This window comes from Phyllostomus hastatus, unplaced genomic scaffold (assembly GCF_019186645.2).
Source record: "Phyllostomus hastatus isolate PE091 unplaced genomic scaffold, TTU_PhHast_1.1 phas_scaffold_114, whole genome shotgun sequence".
NCBI lineage: Eukaryota > Metazoa > Chordata > Mammalia > Chiroptera > Phyllostomidae > Phyllostomus > Phyllostomus hastatus.
The window spans coordinates 5,064,411-5,084,697 of record NW_025334006.1 but is presented as its reverse complement, the minus strand read 5'-3'; the positions used below and the strand labels follow the sequence as shown (position 1 = coordinate 5,084,697).

At 50.9% G+C, this 20,287-nt stretch overlaps 1 protein-coding gene across 1 annotated transcript; it reads left to right on the top strand.

The window, feature by feature from the left end:
- Positions 1-2,331: 2,331 nt before the first annotated feature.
- Positions 2,332-20,249, top strand: STRA8 (stimulated by retinoic acid 8). Its single transcript, XM_045855603.1, has 9 exons — positions 2,332-2,435; positions 5,320-5,517; positions 6,637-6,712; positions 7,266-7,350; positions 11,120-11,341; positions 12,167-12,452; positions 15,003-15,076; positions 16,624-16,735; positions 19,647-20,249. The coding sequence occupies exons 2-9, from the start codon at positions 5,326-5,328 to the stop codon at positions 19,722-19,724; spliced, it is 1,125 nt and encodes a 374-aa protein (XP_045711559.1). The 5' UTR covers positions 2,332-2,435; positions 5,320-5,325; the 3' UTR covers positions 19,725-20,249.
- The last annotated feature ends 38 nt before the right edge of the window (positions 20,250-20,287 follow it).

Here is a 20,287-nt window from a genome sequence, read left to right as displayed (position 1 = left end):
GTGAGGAACATTGTGGAGCACTGGAGATCAATGAGGTAGATATCTGTACGAATATAAATGCATCTCTAACTCATACTACTGAGTGAAGTCCACAAGTTGCAGAGTGATACTCTTATGTAAATTTCTTCCCTCCAAAACTCACAAAAGAAAACTATATATATTCTAGGGGAAAATACCTGCAGGAAGGGAAACATCTAGCAAAGAATCTGGAAGCACCCACAGCAAACACTTGTGAATTCTATAAAAGTGAAGAGAAGACCAGGGTGAGATCGAAATGTCTTCATTTTTACAAGGGGAATGTGTATTATTTGGGAAATTAAAATTAATTTTATAAAGAAAATCAAGGAGTTGACCAATGATTCGTTTGACAAGAACCGAGACTGCCTGCCCCATGGTCATGCTACTGTGGGGTGTGAGTGTTTCAGAGTATGATCTATGCTACTGTGAGGAGGGCACTTTGAAGCAGGATCTCTGTTACTGTGGGGAGTGTTTCAGAGTAGGACCTATGTTGCTGTGGGAAGTATTTCAGAGTAGGACCTATGTTACTTCGAGGGGCGTATTGCAGGGCAGGATCTATGCTACTTAGAGGGAGAGATGAGGGTCAGAAAGTATTGGTATGTGTGTGGACATTACTGGCAAGAACTCTGATTTGTACCCAAAGCTGGTCAGAGGCCATGAGGAGGTCACAAGGTCATCAGGAGGTCCATGAGCAGAGCCTTCTGCCTGCCAGTTGTGGGGAAGATTGACTGAAATAAATAAAGTATCTGCTTTTTCAATACAGAAATCAGACTGCTATAGGTAAAGAAGCCTCTTAGTAATATCCCACCCCAAGACTGCATTTCTTCTAGGTGCAGACCTGCTCCCCAGTGAGACGCATCCAGAGAGGCAGGTGTGAGGGGTGGTGGTGGTTGACCAGTGGGGTTGGGGGTGACTAGATAAAAGGCTGGGCAGGTGTGTTTCTGAACCTCTGTGCATCCTCTCAGTGCAAAGGTAAGGCTCTCCAAGACAGAGTGGCTCAGACTCCTGAAACCCCACTGTTCCCATGAGGTCCCAGGAGTGCTGTGATGGGGCTGGTGGTGGGAGTTGAGGAGCAGGGCCAGGGGAGGGAAACCAGGAAGTGGAGAGAGGGGAGAGCAATTTCTCAGGGGTCCTCAGAGACCCTGGGTCAAAGGCTGCCTGAGAGCCGGAACAGACAGGGCCTTGACCCAGGCAAAATTTTAGAGTGAAATAATTTTACATTTATCTTGAAAAGGAGGAGAGAACTGATTCTCACTGCATGTGTTCTATGTGACAGTTTCTTTATACATAACACATTTAATTTAATGTTCCACCAAAATCCGAAGTTGAATGCCAGGAGTGCCAGCTGCATGCCAGGTACCCTATTTGCATGCTGTAGGTTGAACTCATTTATGGTCCTCAAAGTCACTGCAAGGTGGACCCTGGATTAAAATCCAAATGCATGAACCCTGGAGCACATGCGGCTTGAGCTAGACGGTGTGACCTTTGTTTAACCCCTGTGCCAGGGAGGAGTAGCTTGCCCCAGATCAGAGAGCAGCTAGGGGGCACCTGGCCTGGCTGCTGCTCCTAGTGTAGAACTGATGCAGTGGCATGATGACATATTTAGGGGTGCAGGGCTTCAAGCAAAAAAGATACCTACACACCAGAGTATATTCTGTATTGAGGGGAAATGAACTTTTTTCCTAAACTGGAAGAATATCTGCTTTCCATTCCTCTTTCTTCTTCCCATAGTTAAAACATCATTCCCCTGTTCCTGCTTTTATGCGTCTCTCGGTTTCTGTGACATCCACGTTTTCACCTTTTTCCTTGACACCTGAAGCCTGTGCCCTGGGACCCTTTAATTTAAGGTGTCTTCTCTAAACCTCAGGATAACCCTATAAGGTAGGTGGCACAGCCTCATTTGAGGGAATGTTGAAACTGGAGCTCAATGGCAGGTGAGTGGAACCAGTTGGGGAACATCCATTTAGTCCTCTGTGGGCACATGCAGGCCATGTGAGGACACTGAGGTGACACAGGTATCGCCTCTCTGTTCAACTCAGCCTCCACAAGAGAAGGAGTCACCACCTGGCAAGGTGAGAAGGTCAGCCCCACCCCGCCCTTCCCTCCTGTCACCTAGTCTTCTTGGGTGCCTTCAAACCCTGATTTACATTGTTTCTTCTCTGGCCGCACTCTCATTGGCCTGCCACAGTGCATCCCCATTGGCTGTGGGGGCTGGGGACACGCCGCAATTGGTCCGTGCCCATGTGCGGAGGTGCTAGGTCTGGTAGGTGGCAGGGGCAGAAGCCCTGGTTTCCACTCTGACTGGCACAAGGCTCGTGATCACTGTCCTCGCAGTCACCGCTCTCAGGGCTTCACACAGCCTCCTGCATGTCCGGGGAGAGGGGACGTCGTGTGCATGGGTGCCCATCCCTCCTAGTGTGAGTATCGACTAAAGGCTGAGGTTTTAGCACCCATTCACCTCCAGAAAGGTGCACTTGGCCTTTTGGGCGTTTTTAACATGAGAGCTGAGTCAAGCTGGTGCCTCTACATAGGTGAACATTTAGGCCTGGGGCCAGACTTTAATACAAACGTTTGAATATGTCATTGAGGCTACCTACATATTTCGGAGAATGACTTGGGATTTTTTTTTTTACATGATCTGATAAATTTGCCTAAGGTTTGAATGGATCACCCTCTAAGGTTTAAAAATGATTCTGAGTTTTCACGGCTATTACAATGCCGATTTCCAGGCCCTGGGGCTGGGGTCTCAGACTATATTCTACACTGCGCTAATACCTTATATGGCTGGTAACAGTATCCCGAACACGCTTTGCATCGGTATAGGACTTTTGGGAAAAAAGGTTTGTCTGTGTTTTCAACTGTTTTTAAGTAAAAGATGATTTCTGCATCTCATTTTTAGAGTTAGCTCCCCCAGTCCTAGCGAAAGAGCCAACCTTGGAATAAGGCTGAAGGGGGTCCTGTCCTCCCCTCCCCGATCCTAGACTGTGCAGCACTTGTTCTGGGAGATTGGTCCCTTCATACAACAGATCATGAGCACTGACGGGACAGATTTAACTGCATTATTGCAACAAAGAGCCCTGAAAAATATCAGCCTAAGCTCTAGTCAGGTCCACTGCTCAAGTCAAAAAACGTAATTTTAAAAGAATGTTTTTGGGCAAATCATAGCAAATCATTCCTAGTCGGAGAGCAAAAGGCAGCGTTCACGAGCAGGATATTTAAAACTGCATGAGGTCTAATCAGGTTCGACATCTAGTTGGCTTGATTCCCCGCCTAAAACAGAGTGGAAGGATCGTCTCCCGTCTTCCGTGTGCCCCACCCCCAGTGTCTTCCCAGCTCGGGACTGGGAGCCTGAGGCAGGCGGGGTGAGGTGGAGGTCACAGCTCCTTGTTGCTGGGCAGGATGCTCTAGCGCCACCTTCTCCCCTAGCGGCGGCAGTGAAAGCTGCCCCCAGAGGTAGCAAGTAATGGGAGAGTCTGCCCCCTACGGGAGAAGCAGAAAGCTGCACCCTCAACCAGTGACTAGGTATTTCAGGGGTGTGTTAGGATAGAAGCCTGGGAGGAAACCCAGTTTAACGGGATTGACACTGCGAGAGCTCCAGATGCTCTACAGCGCAAAGGCCTTTGGTAATGCTATTTCTGGACTATTAGAGAACTCGAGATCCTGGGAGGGCCCTGGTATTTTTACCTCCTTTCATTGACTTAAATTCCATGGTGTCCAGGCACATTCATTTTTCTTTAATCTAAATAACTAAGGACAGCCTGTGTGTCCTGAGGTTCAGAAGGTTCTCACGTTGCCCTAGGCAGGTCATACCCTTTGCTGTTTCATTTTGCTTCCTATGAAAGATTTGCTCGTGTCTGGAAACTGGAGACCAAAGCAGGGGCTTTCCTCCCCATGCTGGTGGCGTGACTCCTGGAAATAAAGGTCACGGCAGCTCGCAAGGGCCAGTGCAGGCAACTACAGGGGCGCCCACTTGCCATCTTCCTGCTGTGGCTCTGGGAAGCAAGCCCTGGGCAAGTAGACACCCTGGTGAAGCCCACATTGTTGTTGGGATTGGCCTTCTGACCCAGAAGACATCTTCAGATCCTATGCTGCCTGACTGGGTTCACGACCTCTGGCTGATTTCCCCCCTAGAACTTAGTGGGAGCTGTCTCCCACCTCCCTCAGCGGTATTCCCTCTGCAGGGGAGGTTCTGTTCCCTGCTGCTGCCAGCGGCAGTGCTTCGAGGGAAGTGTTGCCAGGCTATGCTCAAACCATGAAAGTCTCGGAATGACCCGGGGAGCGTGTTGCCCATCAGCTGCCCGAGCCCACCCCAGTAGCTTCAGATCCACTGTTTTCGAGGCAGGGCCTGGGCACCTATGTTTTCAACAGCCTCCCCAAGTGACTGCATACACCAAACCTGGCCGAGGTCACGCATTGTCCGTGTGCAACAGGACTGACTGAGCTCAGCGGAGCATGGACACAGCAAAGACCTCCCATTCTAGTCCACTCAAAACCCACACTGAGCACCTACCGGGGTCCAGAGGTGATGAAGACACGGCCTCCTTGTCCAAAGAGCTGGCAGAGCAGTGGTGGGGTGAGCACCTGGTGGAGGGGTCCATGCGTCAGGTGAGAGACACTGGTCCTTGTCTCTTACTAAAACTGTTAGGTATCAGTCCCAGAATCGCCTGTCCTAGAGAAGGGCTCCTGGTCCATAAATTCAGATGTAACAAAGGACAACATGACGATCACCTTCAGGACCCACCAGAAGCAGGACAAGCCAAACCCACTCCTCTGTCGTCGTGTGACTTTTTGCTTTCACAGGTAGAACAGTGCACTCTTCTTTTTGAAGAGCATCTAAAGAATACACCGTGATGGATTTTTTTTGTATCTACACACCTGTGTTACCACTACCTGAACCACAGTGGGATGCGTTCTGGTGGTAGGAAATACCTCAAAGGGTGGGCCACATATCTGTTCAGCTTTAACAGACTGTAAAGAATAAGATCTCAGGGTACCGTCTTCTCTCCATGGCCTCAAAAGTCCATCAACAAGTATCAGGTGAGTAGTTGCAATGTTCTGGAAACTTCCTGGGGTAAAGCAGCAGTGTCCTTCACCCGGAAGTCGCATATGAACAGGCTCGTGTTTTTAGGAGTTGAACTGAACAAATTTTGTGTCATCTGTTGTTCATGATGTATCTATTATTAATTCTATTCATTAGTTTGGGATCCTCTACTTTCTTTCTGCTTCAACCTGCCTTCCCTTTTCTTTAATATTGTATCTTTTTTATGGAGGGCCCCCCAAAAGCATGATATTGCCTTGCAGATTTTAATGGCGACCTTTGGTGAAGGCAGTGACCGCTGTGGCAGAATGATGCCCCGGTGCCTGGCGCAGGTGCAGCAGCTCGAGACTCGGGTGGCCCGCAGACGCCTGTCCCAGGCCCGCCACCGAGCCACGCTGAAAAGACTCTTCAGTAACCTCAGGAGAATCGTTTACCACCAGTCTGACATCACGGCCTCAAAAGTATGCAGTCCTGAGCGTGGGGAGGGGAGGTTTCTACAGGGGGAGGGACTGTGGAGTGAGGTGGGGACTGGCCTGGAGATGCCACTCCCCCCACCCACCCCTACCCCTGAGAGCGGGGGCCTGCCTGGGTGGGTGTGGGACTGTGTCTGCTGCCGTCTCGCTCTGCTCCATGCGTGCCCTGCTCCACGATGCCTCTCAGTCCCTCTAGCTGGAATCAGTCCCTCCTCCTGTGCGTGCACTTCTACAGGCCTTTGCTTCCACCCCCTTTCGGCACTTCCCGAATTCTAGTTTGTGTTACAAGTAGTCGCTTCCCTGCTTGTCTTCTCTGTTAGCACGTCAGCACCTTGAGAGCAGGGGCTGTTCATACCTGCTCTGCGTCCCCAGGCCCAGCGCACAGGGGTGTCCCCTTAGACATACGCACCTGATGAATGTATGTCATGCCAGGCAGGTGTCTGTGGTCAGCCCAATAAGCAGTGTTTAGCAGTTCTTGTTTTTGAAAAATCTTGCAGTTAGCATTTTGACTTTGGTAATGTTACAGGAAGGAAGGGAAGGGAGGACTGTGAGAGGGAGGGAGGGAGGGAGGGAGGGACGAAGGAATGCTTGTGAATCTGTCTTGCAGGACAGGAAATTCAGAGTTCAAGTTGACAGAGCATTTATGCTTTTAGAATGTATGCATTTAGCGAACAAAAAACACTGTTGGAAGAGCACATTTAATACTAGCCAGGCAGTCGCACGTGGTGACGAGGGAGCAGGAGGTAGTTGGGAGCCTGGTGCCAGCGCAGGGCTGGTCTTCCTTCAGGCCCCCTCTGAGTCACTATTTATTCCGTCTTCAAGGAGGGGATGTAGTTGTTTTCCCTTTTTGCAGCCCTAGGAGTTTGCTGACCGCAGCTTAATAGCTTCCGAATACTTCTGGTAAGAACCATTTCCAGAATGCAAATTGAACTTCATGCCTTCTGCTCATCAGAACAAACTTCCTACCCTTTTTATCGACACCATGAAGGACGGTGGCTCTGTACCTGAGGAAGCGTGGTCAGAGCCCAGGGAGGGGCTCCTGCACCCACAAAACCTGTCTGTACCGTGAGAGGCTGACCTTTCAGCTTTGTGCTTCTCTGCCCTCAGTGGCAGGTTTTGAACAGGGCGAAGAATCACATTCGGGAACAGGAAAAAGTCTTGGATCATCTGCTGAAGGTGAAAGGTAACAGGTCCTACCTGCCGCCCCCTTACCCTCCCAGAGAAAGAGAGGCTGGTTGGTTTTTCTATTGAAAGCAGAGACATCAGGTTAAGCCAAATGAATGAATGTTGACTGAGTACCTACTGTGTGCCAGGCACTGTGCTTGGGCCAGGGATACGACAAGATTCACAGCCTGGGTGAGCATGATGAGATCCCATTGGGGTGCAGCTGAAGGAACCTGATCTCATCTTGAGGGGCCAGAGAAGAAATGAACCCGTGTTTGTCAGAACGTGGCTCCCTTCCTTGGCGCTTAGTTTGGGACAGATGGCTGCTGGGAATTTGAGTTTAGCGAGCTGGTGGAACCCACTCTCTAAAAGGGACACTTGGATGTCCTGATTGAGACCGGCCAGTCCCAGAAGCCCTTCCCCCTCACATCTGGAAGGAGGAGTGAATCTGGGCTCTTGACTTGGGTGGGCTCAGGGACCACCCATGCTCCCCCCTGGACCAGAAAGGCAGGAGAGACCCAGCAAAGGCCTGGCTTTCCCCTTCGTGACCCTTGCCTTCAACTCCCCAACAGAAGCCTTCAGGCTGGAGGATGGGAATGCAAACAGCTTAGAGGAGGTCAAGGAAATATACGCCAGCATGTTCTGCAGAAATCACAGGTAAGACCAGGAGAACTGGCGCCTGCTGGCGTCTTTCTCTGCTGACGTCACAGCAGCCCCGCCTTCCCTCCGGAACCCGGGACAGCCAAGAGGCGCCGCGCACCCGCAGAGAGCCCTCCTGTGCTGGAGAGAATTCTTTTCTATTTTAATCCGATAACAGGAATGACATTTTTTTATCAGAAAAACTATTTTCAGACACATACTTATCACGGAAAGTGTCAAAAACACAGAAAAGCTTAAAAAAGAAAATAAAAATACATATCGTTTCACTTGTCAGGGAAAAGCAATGTTCATTTCAAAGCATAGCCTTCTGGTTCTTAAAAAAAAATTGCACATTATTTTATAGAAAAATGAGATCATAGTGTTTATTTTCTATTATAACTTTAAAAAACTCAACTGGTGACCTTATTGAAGGAAGAGGAGGGGGAGGAGGAAAAAGTTCTCATATTTCCCATATGAAAATAAGGAAAATCCGCTCTGACTGGTGTGGCTCAGTTGGTTGGGCATTGCTCTGCAAAGCAAAAGGTTGCCAGTTCGACTCCTGGTCAGGGCACATGCCTGGGTTGCAGATTCAGTCCCCAATTGGGGGCGTGGGGGAGAGGCAGCTGGTCAGTGTTTCTCTCTCCCTCCCTTCCCCTCTCTCTAAAAATAAATAAATACAATCTTTTGAAAAAAGAAAAATCTTTTTAAAAAAGGAAAATCCAAACCTCAGCCTACTTTCCAAGCTTCACAGGAGCCTAAGAAAAGCCAGACTGGACCTGAGAGACAAGGAAACATGGCAGCCCAGGTGTCGCAGGTGCTGAAAGGGGAACCCGTTTGCAACGTCACCCCCAAACTTGGACAGACTGGTCTGAGAAACGTCCCTTTTGTCGTTTGCGATCTCCTCTGTTAGACTGAGCTCCTGTTCTAGCCGGGCTGTTCATGTGCGCTGTGTGGACACGTGCCCTGCGGGGCTCCCAGGATGCTGTCACCCTCTGCACCACGTCCTCATCCCGCAGAGCAGCCTGGACTTCGGGGGGCGAGGGCCAGGCCTGTGTGGTCTCTGGTGGCCCCAGGGCACGTCCATCCTCACAGTGAATACCCAGGTTGGCCTCTGATGAGACCCAGGAGTCTAAGCAACTCTGCTCACCCTGGGAATGGGACTGCAAACGGCTTGCTATTTAGAAACTTTCTAAAGCTTGCCTAGATGAGGTGGTGTCCCGTCGTCTTGGAGCGTGGGGTCGCTGAAGACATCTATTTTCTTCTCTCTGCTTTTCTGTATTTTCCAAAAAAATTTTTAAATTTATTTTTAGACAGAGGGGAAGAGAGAGAGGAAGAGAGGGAGAGAAACATCAGTGTGTGGTTGCCTCTCGTGCGCCCCGCACCAGGGAACCTGGCCCGCAACCCAGGCATGTGCCCTGACTGGGAATCCAACCAGCGACCGTTCAGTTCTCGGGCTGGCGCTCAGTCCACTGAGCCACACCAGTCAGGGCTGTATTGTCAAAATGTACAAATGTACATTTTTAATGACAAATGTACATTTTATCTTAATGAGAGACAACCAAAAGGAAATGATAAATTATTACATTAAATTCACAATGTAGACCATGTGAGATACAGAAAAGGATGAAAAAGGATGCGGCCGCCTATAATGGCGATCCGTACACCATGGTGGTGGCAGAGAGGAGGAGGCAGGTACGGTGTGTGTGTTGTGTACGTACGTACCTGGCACGGTGTGTGTAGCCGAGTTCTGCAAATCTAAGTGGGCCCACCTTGTGATCAGTCTGGGAGATACTCTCCGTCAGGTGGGTGTCTGCATCGGTGTTTCCCAAATGGCTAGCCAGTGATCCCCACCCCGTTTACTCCATGAGCCATCCTTGCCCTCCTGGTTGAAGATAGGAGCTTTATCACGTACTGAGGTCTTATCCGTATTTGTATCACTTGAGCACTTGGGAGTGGCTACATTTCTTTCTTTTCTTTTTTTTTAATTTTATTTTTCAATTACAGTTTGGCTACATTTCTTTTAAAATCAAAATAATTAGGGAGGATTTTTCACTTGTAATATTATAAACCTACAACAATTAAAACTGCTACCAGCTTAAGGATGTATTAATTACATACCAATTATTACATATTCATTACATATAATTACATTTTATAATTATCGTATTGTAATTAGTTCATTAAATTACAAGTGAGCTTAAGTGCCTTTGTTCAAGATCGCTTGTATTTCCCTTCCTGGGAACTTTTTTTACCTATTCTTTGCCCACTTTCCTGTCGGACTGGTGGTCTTACGTCATTGTAGAAGCTCTTTATGTATCTGAAAAATTAGCTCTCTTTCTAGTATATGACTTTAAAACAATTTCCCCTTGGTTGTTTATTATTTTGCTTTTGATGTTTTTGTTTTTTGTTTTGACCATGCAAAAATGAAGCCTCATCCATCGATCTGTTATGGTACCCGAGTTTGGTGGAATGCTTAGGCTTCCTCCACTCTGAGATTAAAAAAAAAAAAAAGAATCCTCTGTTTTCTACTGGCTCACTTGCTTTCTTTTTTTAAAGATTTTATTTATTTTTAGAGAGAAGGGAAGGAAAGGAGAAAGAGAGGGAGAGAAACATCGATATGCGAGACAATCGTTTGCCTCTCGCACGCCTCTAGCCAAGCACCTGGCCTGCGACCCAGGCATGTGCCCTGTCCAGGAACCGAACCAGTGACCCTTTGGTCTGCAGGCCAGTGCTCAGTCCACTGGGGCACACCAGCCAGGGCTCACTTGCTCTCTTTATGACACCATAGGGACTATTCCTCTCAGTAGGAAGACACTCTGGGTACAGGTTCTGGTTTGCCAGATGCTGTCATATTGTTTCATTCTTGCAAATGTCTTTGAAGAATAGAACTTTAGCATTTTGATGAAGTTCAACTTATTTTTTTTTTACAGATTGAGTTTTTGGTTTACATCTAGGTATGGGGTGCTGTTACAAGTAGTATTTTGTTTAAATTTTACTTTCCAACTGTTCATGGATAGTATATAGAAATACTGATGTTTTACTTATCATCCTTGTAGTCTACAATATTCCTAAACCTGTTTCTTAGTTACGGTCACATGTTTGTAAGTTCTTTGGGATTTTCTTAATATGCAATCATTGTTTGCCAATAAAGATAGTTTTACTTCTTCTTTTCCAATCTGTGTACCTTTAATTTCTTTTACCCACCTTATCGGTCTGGCTAGAATCTCCAGTGTGATTTTGCTTTGAAGTGGTAAGAGTGGATATCCTTGTCTTGTTCCTAATATTAGGAAAGAAACATTCAGTGTTTTACCGTTAAGTATGATGTTAGCTGTAGCTTTCTTGTAGATAACGTTAGCTGTAGCTTTTTGGTAGATAGCCTTTATCAAGTTGAGGACGTTCCCTTCTGTTCCCAGTTTGCTGAGAGTTTTCGTCATGAATGGATGTGGAATTTTGCCAAATGCTTTCTCTACATCTATTGAGACTGTAAAAAAAATCATCATATTTAAAAATCAAAATTGGTAAGATTTTGAGTCTGTTGATATGATGAGTTACAGTGATTAATTTTCAAAGATTGAAACAGCCGTCTTGCATTCATAGAATAAACCCCACTTGGCCATGACATAGTAATGAACACACACATGTGTGTATGTCAGTGTATCATATATTCATATTCATATATGAATGAATGAATGAACACAAACTTTGCCAAGTTTGTGTTAAGAATGTCCGTGTCGACGTTCAGGAGGGACACTGGTCTCCAGTTCTCGTGTGTCTGTTTTCTCTCCAGCCTGTGCCCGAATAAGGTTCATCCGAAAGACTTTGCCCACTCGTGCCCCTTTGAAGCAATCTGGAATGAGGCTGAGGAGGAAGATGAGGAGGAGGAAGAGGAGGAAGATGAGGAGGAAGATCAAGAAGAGGAAGAAGAGGAGGAGGAGGAGGGGGAGGAGGAAAAAGTGGAGCTCTTACCTTCCTCGGTCACTTTGTCACCAGACCTCATGGAATTTGAACGGTGTGAACAGCTGAGAGGCGGCCTCTGCACAGCTGGAGCTCCTGTGGGGGAGGGGACAGAGGCTCCGGCCAGGGCACGCTGCAGGCCCTGAGTCATGGAAGCTCCAGAACCTCCACACAGCTGGGGCTTGGGGATGGGGTTGGCAGAAGAGCTAAAGAAATAGCCGTGAAGCTACGTTTGCATAACACATACACTGGGTTTACTTAGACTGGGTGTTTAGCTGAGATGCCTTGGGAGGTGGTTGATGGAGATTACAAAGGCTAAGGCTCCCCCACACATACCCCCCCCGACAAAGTCTGTTTTGGGGCAGCTTTATGGGAAGATGGCTCAGACCCCCACCGCCACCCACCCCTCCACAGACTCAAGACCCTGGGCTTCGGGGGCATTGGTTCAACAGGCGGAGGCTCTGTCCACAGCTGAGCCTGACTTTGAGGCCTCAGATTAAAGCGGGTGTCACATCACGTCTGCACATTCATGGGCTAGGGATTTCAAGCAGTTTTCCTGTAGGGTGATGGCTGAGCCAGCCACGCCTCTCGTCTTCTCTGCAGAAGGCAGAGAGCTTCCCAGGGGGCACTGGCAGGACATGGGGAAGGACCCCGAAGCAGAAATCTGTCCCCCATGGCCCCCAAGATGGCTCTGCTCTCCGAGGGCCGGGGCCATGCGGGGACTAGTAATGCAAAGTCTGTCGTACAGCACAAGGAGGTGGCCGGGCCCACGTGCTGTGCACCAGCCCACACCCGGACGGGCTCCTGGGGGCACGGCCTGGGGGGGGAGCCCGTGGGCCTCGAGCTTCAGGCCTGGGAGATGGTGTCCTTTCCGTTCCAGGTACCTCAACTTTTACAAGCAGACAATGGACCTTCTGACCGGAAGCGGGATGATCTCCTCGCAGGAGGTGACACTCCCTGTGATGTCTGCCGCCATCTCCCACCTGTGGCAGAACCTCTCGGAGGAGAAGAAGGCTGTTTTCCTGGAGGCCTTGGCGCAGAAGCACAGCAGCCTGCCGGGCCTCGAAGGGGCCGCCCAGGAGCCGGCCTGTGCCGAGGGCAGCATGAAGGACAGTGGAGTTGACAGCCAAGGGGCCAGCTGCTCGCTCATGTCCACCCCGGAGGAGGTCAGCGGCTCTGGGACACGGGGTGGAGGGGTGTCACCCCAGGCCAGGAGATGCCAGGGACTGGCTCGGGGTCACTTGGCAAGTTTGAGGGGCTGTTTGGATTCTGGCTCACATGGTTAGCTTCTGATTGTGCTGACGTCATCTCTGCAACCACAGAACAGCATTTGTTATTCTGGGGTTAGTTTCCCGGCTTTTCCATGGGGATGATAGGAGAGAAACCTTAGAACAGGGGTGTCAAACTCATTTTCACAGGGGGGTCACATCAGCCTCTCAGTGTGAGGGCCATGTGTAATGTTAGGACTGTGTAAATGTAACTACTCCTTCACTAGGGGCAAAGAGCTCGGTGCCGCCACCAGGTAGAAACAAGGTGCCAGGTGGATAGCACAAGGTGGAGGGCCGGATTCGGCCCGCGGGCCTTGTGTTTGCCACCTGTGTCTTAGAAGGCTGTATCAGCTGGCACTTTTTCAGGCTGCCTGTTACTGGCTCATCAAACCCGGAGCCCAGGGAGGTTCCAAGGCAGGGCGGGGTTCGGGTCACTGTCTCAGTGATGGCAGCAGAGACTTGGTTCTTCACCGCTCGGCTTCATCTCAAGGCTGATGTCTCCCCTATTCTCTCCTCCCCACTCCCCCGCCCCCTGCTCCCTGCCCTGTGACTGTGCCATGCCAGCTGATAGCAATTCAGCCATTGTCCCTCCTCCCTTGTGTCAGCTGTGAAAATGATGTCCTGTGGCCTTTTCTCAAGGGTCTAGGAAGAACTTTTCCAGTAATTTCCATCAAATCTCTCCTCCTCTCTCATTGGCCAGATTTGGCCCGATTGACAGATCATTGAGCCAATGACCTGCATAATCAAGATAGGATTACATTTGGACGGGTCAGGCCCAATCCCTGAGAACATTGCTGCCACTCAGTGAAGTTAGCTTGGGCCAGCTCAGGGCTGGGTGACAGTTACATCCCAGGCAGGGACAAAGCCACCATAACTATTGCAGTGAAACCTCTGTGGCTCCTGGCCCATCTGGAGAGGCTCTGCTGTGGAACAGTTGTGTTCAGGGCCAGGCTCTGGACTCGAGGTCAGGTGTGCCCAGGAGGTACCTGGACGTTGCCTTTGCAGTTCTGCGAAGCGCGTCCGCAGTGTGCTGGGTGCTCTGGAAGGGCCGGCCATGAGGCCTGGCTGTGCCCCTCCTGGCTGGCTTGTCAGGAGGTTTCCTGGGGAGGACAGTGTGTGGCATGCAGCAGCTGGGAGCAGATTGGTTCAGGTCCTGGGTCCCCGCCTCAGTCCTGTGGGGAGGGACCCCAGATGCTAAGCTTCTAGGCTAATGGACACGGGAACTCAGTGACCTCAGTCCAGATTCTGTTTGAGATGACCAAAGGGATCTTTTTTTAAAAGGACACCAGGAAATGTCCTCCCAAAAACCAGGAGGGGGCCGTCCACAGGGCCAGAGTCCCAAGGGGTTCAGTTCAGGGGGAGCATCTTATCAGACGGATGGACAGACAGACACTCAGGGCCGAGAACTCGCTCTCCTCTCCTGGGGGCGGCCTGTGTGACCGGGTGCCGGGTAACACACAGCACACCAGCGATACCTGTCATAAAAGGATGTCCTGTGTGATAGTTTATCTAAAATTCAAATGGAAGCATCCTGTATGTTTATTTGCTAAATCTGGCAATCCTGAGTGTATAGCACATTCCTGTGGAATATTTTATATTCTCCCATGAATTAAGGAAAAGCAGGACCAAACACTCTAAAGAGCAAGATTCCAAAACTGGAAGTATATGACGTGATGTATATAGGGCAAGGAGGGAGGGAAAGAAGTCACTGTGTCAACAAAGGATCTCTCCAGGTGGGATCGTTTCTCAGGGACCTTTGCTTTTTCTATCTATTTCATTTTCCCAAAATTTCCATGATAAACACGTATTTCTTTTATAAACCAGATAGCATTCAATAATAGCTAATATGTTTAAGCCATTTTTATGCTCCTGGTGCCTCACATATCTTATCTAATCCTTGCAACGCCCCTGCGAGTGGCCACTGTTGCAACTCCTGTTTCCAGAGGAGGATTGGAGCGATGCAGTCACTCATCCGAGGTCACGCAGCTTAATGAGTGGCAGGATGGGGTGCCGGCTCTCCTGCAGCCTAGCTCCAGAGCCCCTTGACCTCTGTATTCAGCTGTCCTGCCCTGAAACTGAGGAGGTGTCAATCCTGGGCTCAAATAGGCCCTGCAGCTGGGGAGGTGAAGGTGGGCCCTTCTCCAGGTAAACGGGCTCAGCTCTGGCTGTCGCATCTCCCACCTGAGCTCTGTCTTCTTTAGAAGGAGGAAAGCAGAGTCCCCAGCACTCCCCTCCGGGGCTGCCTGTTTGCTCTGAGTGGGCAAAGCTCAATATTCACCCCTGGGAGCGTCCCCCAGCAGAGCCCCTGGGACTGAGCCCGGCTGTAACAGGCATGCCCTTCAGGCTGAGGGCTGGAGGGAGACCGTCTTCCTACTCTGCCCCGCAGCCGCCCAGCACAAATGTCGAACTGCCGAGTTACTTCCGATCAAGTTCTGTGCTTTCTTTCAGTTCCTTTTTGAAGATGCGTTCAATGTGGCGTGTTTCCTGGACAAATGTGAGGATCCAAGTACATCTAGCTCCAGGTGAGAAGGGGTGTGGGATGGGGTGTGTGTGTGTGTGCGTGCGTGTGCACTCCTGCTGTGAGGTCTAGGGGCCTCGCCCCTGCAGCCCTCAGCGGGGCAAGAGATTCAGTGGGTGTTCTTGGAGATGGTTCTCTTTCCAGGGATCCAAAGCAGGCTGGTCCTAGGACTGTGCCATCTGTCACCCTGGGGATGGTGTTGTCTGGGGTTCTTCAGAGCAGAAAGTTCTTCCCTCCCGGCCCAGGGCTGAGACACAGCAGGTTAACAACTCCAGGCTGTTCGCATTGCACCGTTTTGCCAGGGGGAGGCAGCCATGGTGGTTACTGCAGTCGGTCCGGCCTGAGAGGCGGGCAGGGGAGTCTGGGCCCCGGAGAACCTAGGACAGCCTGAGCCTGGGAACAGGCCCCGTGCCTGGAGCTTAGGAAAATCTCTGAGCTGTACAAGGGGGGCTGCTTGTCACCTGGTGTCAGTGGACCTGAGAGGAGGGAAGGACGGGGTGGCTGGCCTCGCTCCACGGGGTGAGGAGACACAAGACGGCATTTGGGGACATTTGTCAACGAGCAGCAGTGACCGAGTCTGCACCCCTGGAATGCTGTCTCGGAGCGAGCTGAGGACTGAAATGCCTTTGCTGCTTTGTGACCTGGCTGCAAATCGACATTTGTCCCTCCCCACCACCTGCCTCGCGCCGCCCGCCCCTGGCCCGGACAGCCCTGTCCAAAGTCTGCACAGGTGTTTTACGGGGTGACCAGAGGTCCCCTCTGCTCTGTGTGGGGCTGGACTTTGCTGACAGATATCGAAGACAGCTCTGAAGACAGTTTGGCTGAGAAGTTGCCGAAGCGCACTTGACCAGCAATATTTGGAAATTCTTACCTTGCTGGTGGAACAAAAAAAAACCCAGCCTATTAAAGAATCCTTTCTTTGACTTTCCCTAGAAAAGGCAGGGCTACAGGGTCTGCTGCCAGAGGGCTCCTAGCTGGCTGGGGGACCTCCTCCCAGAGGGATGTGAGGTCAGAATGCCAGCTGTCGCAGCGTAACTCACAGCTTCTTCTCTCTGTGGTCCCTGGGTGTTGGGCTTCTCTCCCTGTCCCAGGAAGGAGGCGGGAAAGGAGTCTGCAAAACAGGCCTTTTCTCTGCATCCGTGACCTGTGTGGGACCTCCTGGGTGGAGGCATCTGAAGGGGCTGACCTTCAGTGCGTGATGCACCCATGGGTGAGGCTCTGTAGCGGAACCCGGGGGGCTCCGCTGCAGAGGTTGACCCTCAGGGAGGGAGGACACCTCACTCCCTTGTTCCAGAGGCTACAGCTCGGGACGCTAAATCAGGACATGGCAGCCAGTCTCCCTGTCATCCCACTCTGCCAGTGGGTTCTAGATGTGACACCAGAGCCGAGAGGACGCAGACCTTCCAACAAGGGCTCCCGACTATCTGAGGAGTCAGCTGGGTGTTGACAGAACTTGGTCCACACCACAATCCAGGTCTTTTAGGGGCACAAGCAGAGGTCAAAGGACAGGGTTCTGAACGCTTGCTGTTTCTTCTTCCTCTCTGTCATCAGTTCCTTGTTTGCCAGCTGCCACCCGGAGAACCCAGAAGAGAAGTTTCAGCTCTATACGCAGCTCGTTGACTTCTTTAATGACCTTTGCTGTGTTAACACTCAGCCGAAACAGGTAAGATAGCCCTGGCCGAATGGCTCATTTGGTTGGAGGGTCGTTCCACACACCAGAAGGTTACAGGTTCGATCCCTGGTCAAGGCATATACCTAGGTTACAGGTTCAATTACCAGTTGGGGTGCATAGGAGATGCAACCAATTGATGTTTTTCTCTCTCTCCCCCTTCACCATCCTCTCTCTCTAAAATCAATAAATATGTTCTCAGGTGAGGATTTTAAAAACACAGGTTAGGACAGAGCAGAGTGCAAAGAGACCTCAGCCCTCCGCCCATTCACCTCAGGATCCAGAAAGGGCCATGGAGGGGAGCCCTAGCCGGACCTCACCAGGATCACACCACAAGGGCTCCTGGTGGGGGACATCCTTTCATCCTCTCGGGCCTGCCCCATGGATGGTTGACCTCAGCCTAATGCAGCCTGCAGAGTGGAAGACGTCCATGGAAACTGAGGGGGGAGACAGAGGGATGCTCGTTGGGTTGGCCACCAGGTCCCAGTTCCTAACTGGCGTGGGACTCCTCGACACCTCTCCAAGAGGCTGAGCTGTTCCCTCATCTCCTGAGACCCTGGGGTAATATTTGCCATCAGCGCTGGAAGGATATTCATTTCTGTTTCCAAAAAGCTGACCATGCAGCATATAATGACATAGGCAGTGAAGGTTTGGGTTAGGAGGAACATTCTGGAAGCTTTTGTGGGGGGACAGGTTTATGCCTGAGCCATGATGCTTCATAGCCGTAGCTGTTCTCTGCCAATTTAGCAAAATATACAGTTGTTTATTTTAAAAGCTAAGCAGTACTAATGAAAGCGTTTACCTAAAAATAATTAGGACAGCTTTCCGACAGGCTGAGGAACCACTTGGCCCTTTTGCCACTAAGCCCTCATGAGAACGCATCCCTGGGACAGCCCTTGGTCTCCCCGCTTCCTCCCTGCACGCAGGGCAGAGAAGGAAGAACAGGCAGGTGCTGGAGCATGTACCTAAAGCAGAGGCTCTCTAACTCGAATCACCTTGACAGCTTCCCAGAAATGCCTATCCCTGGTGCCCCGTCCCCCCAAGAAACGCATTCAGTGTTTGGAGATGGGGCCCCAGGAATCTGTATTTAGAACAAGTTGCTCTGGAGGTTCTGATGCAGGAGGCCTGGGGCATTTCATAGCCACTGGTGTAAAGAGGGACATTCCATTTCTCCCCACCTACTCGTGGGAGGTGGCTGAATGACACTTAACTGGCACTGGATCCATTTCCTGGGATGCTGTAACCAGTCGCCACCAACTTGGCAGCCTGCAGCTCTCATAGCTTGGAGGGCAGAGGGCCCAGTGTCGGCAGGGCCCTGCTCTCTGCAAGCTCTGGGGAGGGGCCACACCGTGCCTCGTCCTCCCTCCTGGGAGCTCACGCAGCCCTGAGCATTCCTTGACCCGTGGCTGCGTCACTCTCAGTGGCTGCCTGTGTCTTCACAAGGCCTCTGTGTCTCTCTGCCCCTCTCGTCGTCTTAGAAGGACACCAGTCCTTGTATTGGAGGCCACCCCAAATCCAGGGTGAGTTCATCTCAAGACCCTTAACTAATCACCTCTGCAAAGACCCTATTTCTAAATAAGGTTCCAGGTGGGCATGGATCTGGGGAGGGGGGATGCCGTTCTACCCACAACAGACACCTCTCACAGCCTGTGGCTTTCACAAATCTGACGCTTAAACATGCCTCAGACACCATTTTCAGGAGCCGAAGGAATTAGAACATTTTGAACGATGTTCAAGCACTTCGTGTGACAGGGACTTGAGCGCGTGGTTCCCTCCGGGACGCTCGGCCTCCTGGCACCCCTATGCTCCGACTCCCTCTTTTCTCAGCCTCTGCCATTCACCGTCCTCCCCCAAACAGGGGGCCCCCTGCGAGATCTTCCTTTGACCACCGCCCCCCGCCCCACTCAGATACACTGGTTCCCCTCGCACCCGCCACCGTCTGTAGGGCACAGACAATGGGGCCCGTTGTCCAGAGCAGAAAAGGCCTCCCCTGTGGCCTTAGCCCGCACGCTGGCCACCCCCCTTGGGGCCAGGTCCTGCCTTCGTGAGACCACTGGGGACGCTGCCCACGGCCCAGAGGGAGCGAACCCAGACCAGCAGGGCCGACAAACTACAGGGGCCATTTTCTGCTGGGGTGGGGAGAGACAGGACGTGCAACCCCCCAAACACACTTTTAGGGGGAGAAGTCATGTGGATTCGGAAGGGCTGGCTGGGGTCATTGTAAACGGAATGGGAAATCCTTGCTTTGATACACAAATATGATGATAGTGCTGCTTCTTTAAAAAATTATCTCCAAATGGCTAACCCATGTATGTGGTTTAAAATTCAAGTTACCAACGATATACAAAGAAAACAGTCTCTGACCTACCAGTGCCCCTTGGTTACTTTCTACCCATTCCCTTCCCCAAAGGCAGTCCCATTACCAGTGTTTCGAACAGCCATCCAATATTTACCTATTCTCTCAAACACAAATGGTAGTCTACTGAGCACATTGCTTGTATCTTGCCGTTTTTAATTAGTATATCCCACAGATAGGGAGTGATCATGTTCCTTTTTACTGAAATAGCTGCGTGGCGTTCCAGCAGTGGGCGCATCACGGTGTGATTCGCCATCCTCTGCTGATGGCCATTTGAATAAAGCTTTACGATTTCCAAAGAAGCCAGTTCTGTGGTATCCAGGAAAAGCCTTCTTGGCGGTCATAGAGGGAAATGGCAATGGAACCATTCCCCGCACCCCCCCCCCTTGACCTTACTTCCTGGCCGGAAGCTAGAGGTGAAGATGCAATGAAGAGATGAGGGGTAGAGACCTAGGGAGCAGGCGCACCTGAGAGGGCGGGGCCTCCTCATCAGCCTGGGCCAAGAACCCTTAAATGAAAAGCCATCCTTTTCCACCCTGTGTGTTGCAGGAACCAGACCCTCCTCCCCTGGACCATGAGCTGTTGATGCTGCAGTGCATGGAGACCTTTGACGACGAAGATCTGTAATACAGCACAGCTGGGAGGGAAGGGGGTGTGTGAGCTGGACCGTTTCCAAGTTTGGATGCCAGCAGCCAAAGCTGCCCATGCCTCAGCCTTCTGGGAGTGTTTTGGATGGACTGCCCCAGCAGCATTTTGATGGTTTTAGTTTCTGGTTATTATAAAGCATTAAGAGCAGCGTGGCTCCATGTTGGTCTTTCGGGGTAGTTCGGTACAAGGGACGGGCCTGCTGCAGGGCACACACCTGCTCCCCCTGTGCTCCTATTCTCCTGTTTGGGGTGGGGGATGTGGGCATTGGGTGCTGCTGAGGCCCAGGCCACAGGCCTTCCAAGAAAAGGACAGGCAGGACCTGTCTCTGGAGGTGCCATGATACCAGATACTTTCAGCACACTCTGGGTTCAGGTTATTGTTCTGGTGGGTTCTAGAGAGTTCTGGGGACCACCCACTCATCCTCCAGGCTCTGGGAGCTCAGGAACAGTGCTGACCTTAATCGTGTGCTACAGGACATCAGGGTAGAACCAGGTACACCTGCTTCTTCTGGTAATAAATACCCCTGAATGGAGGCGAGGCCA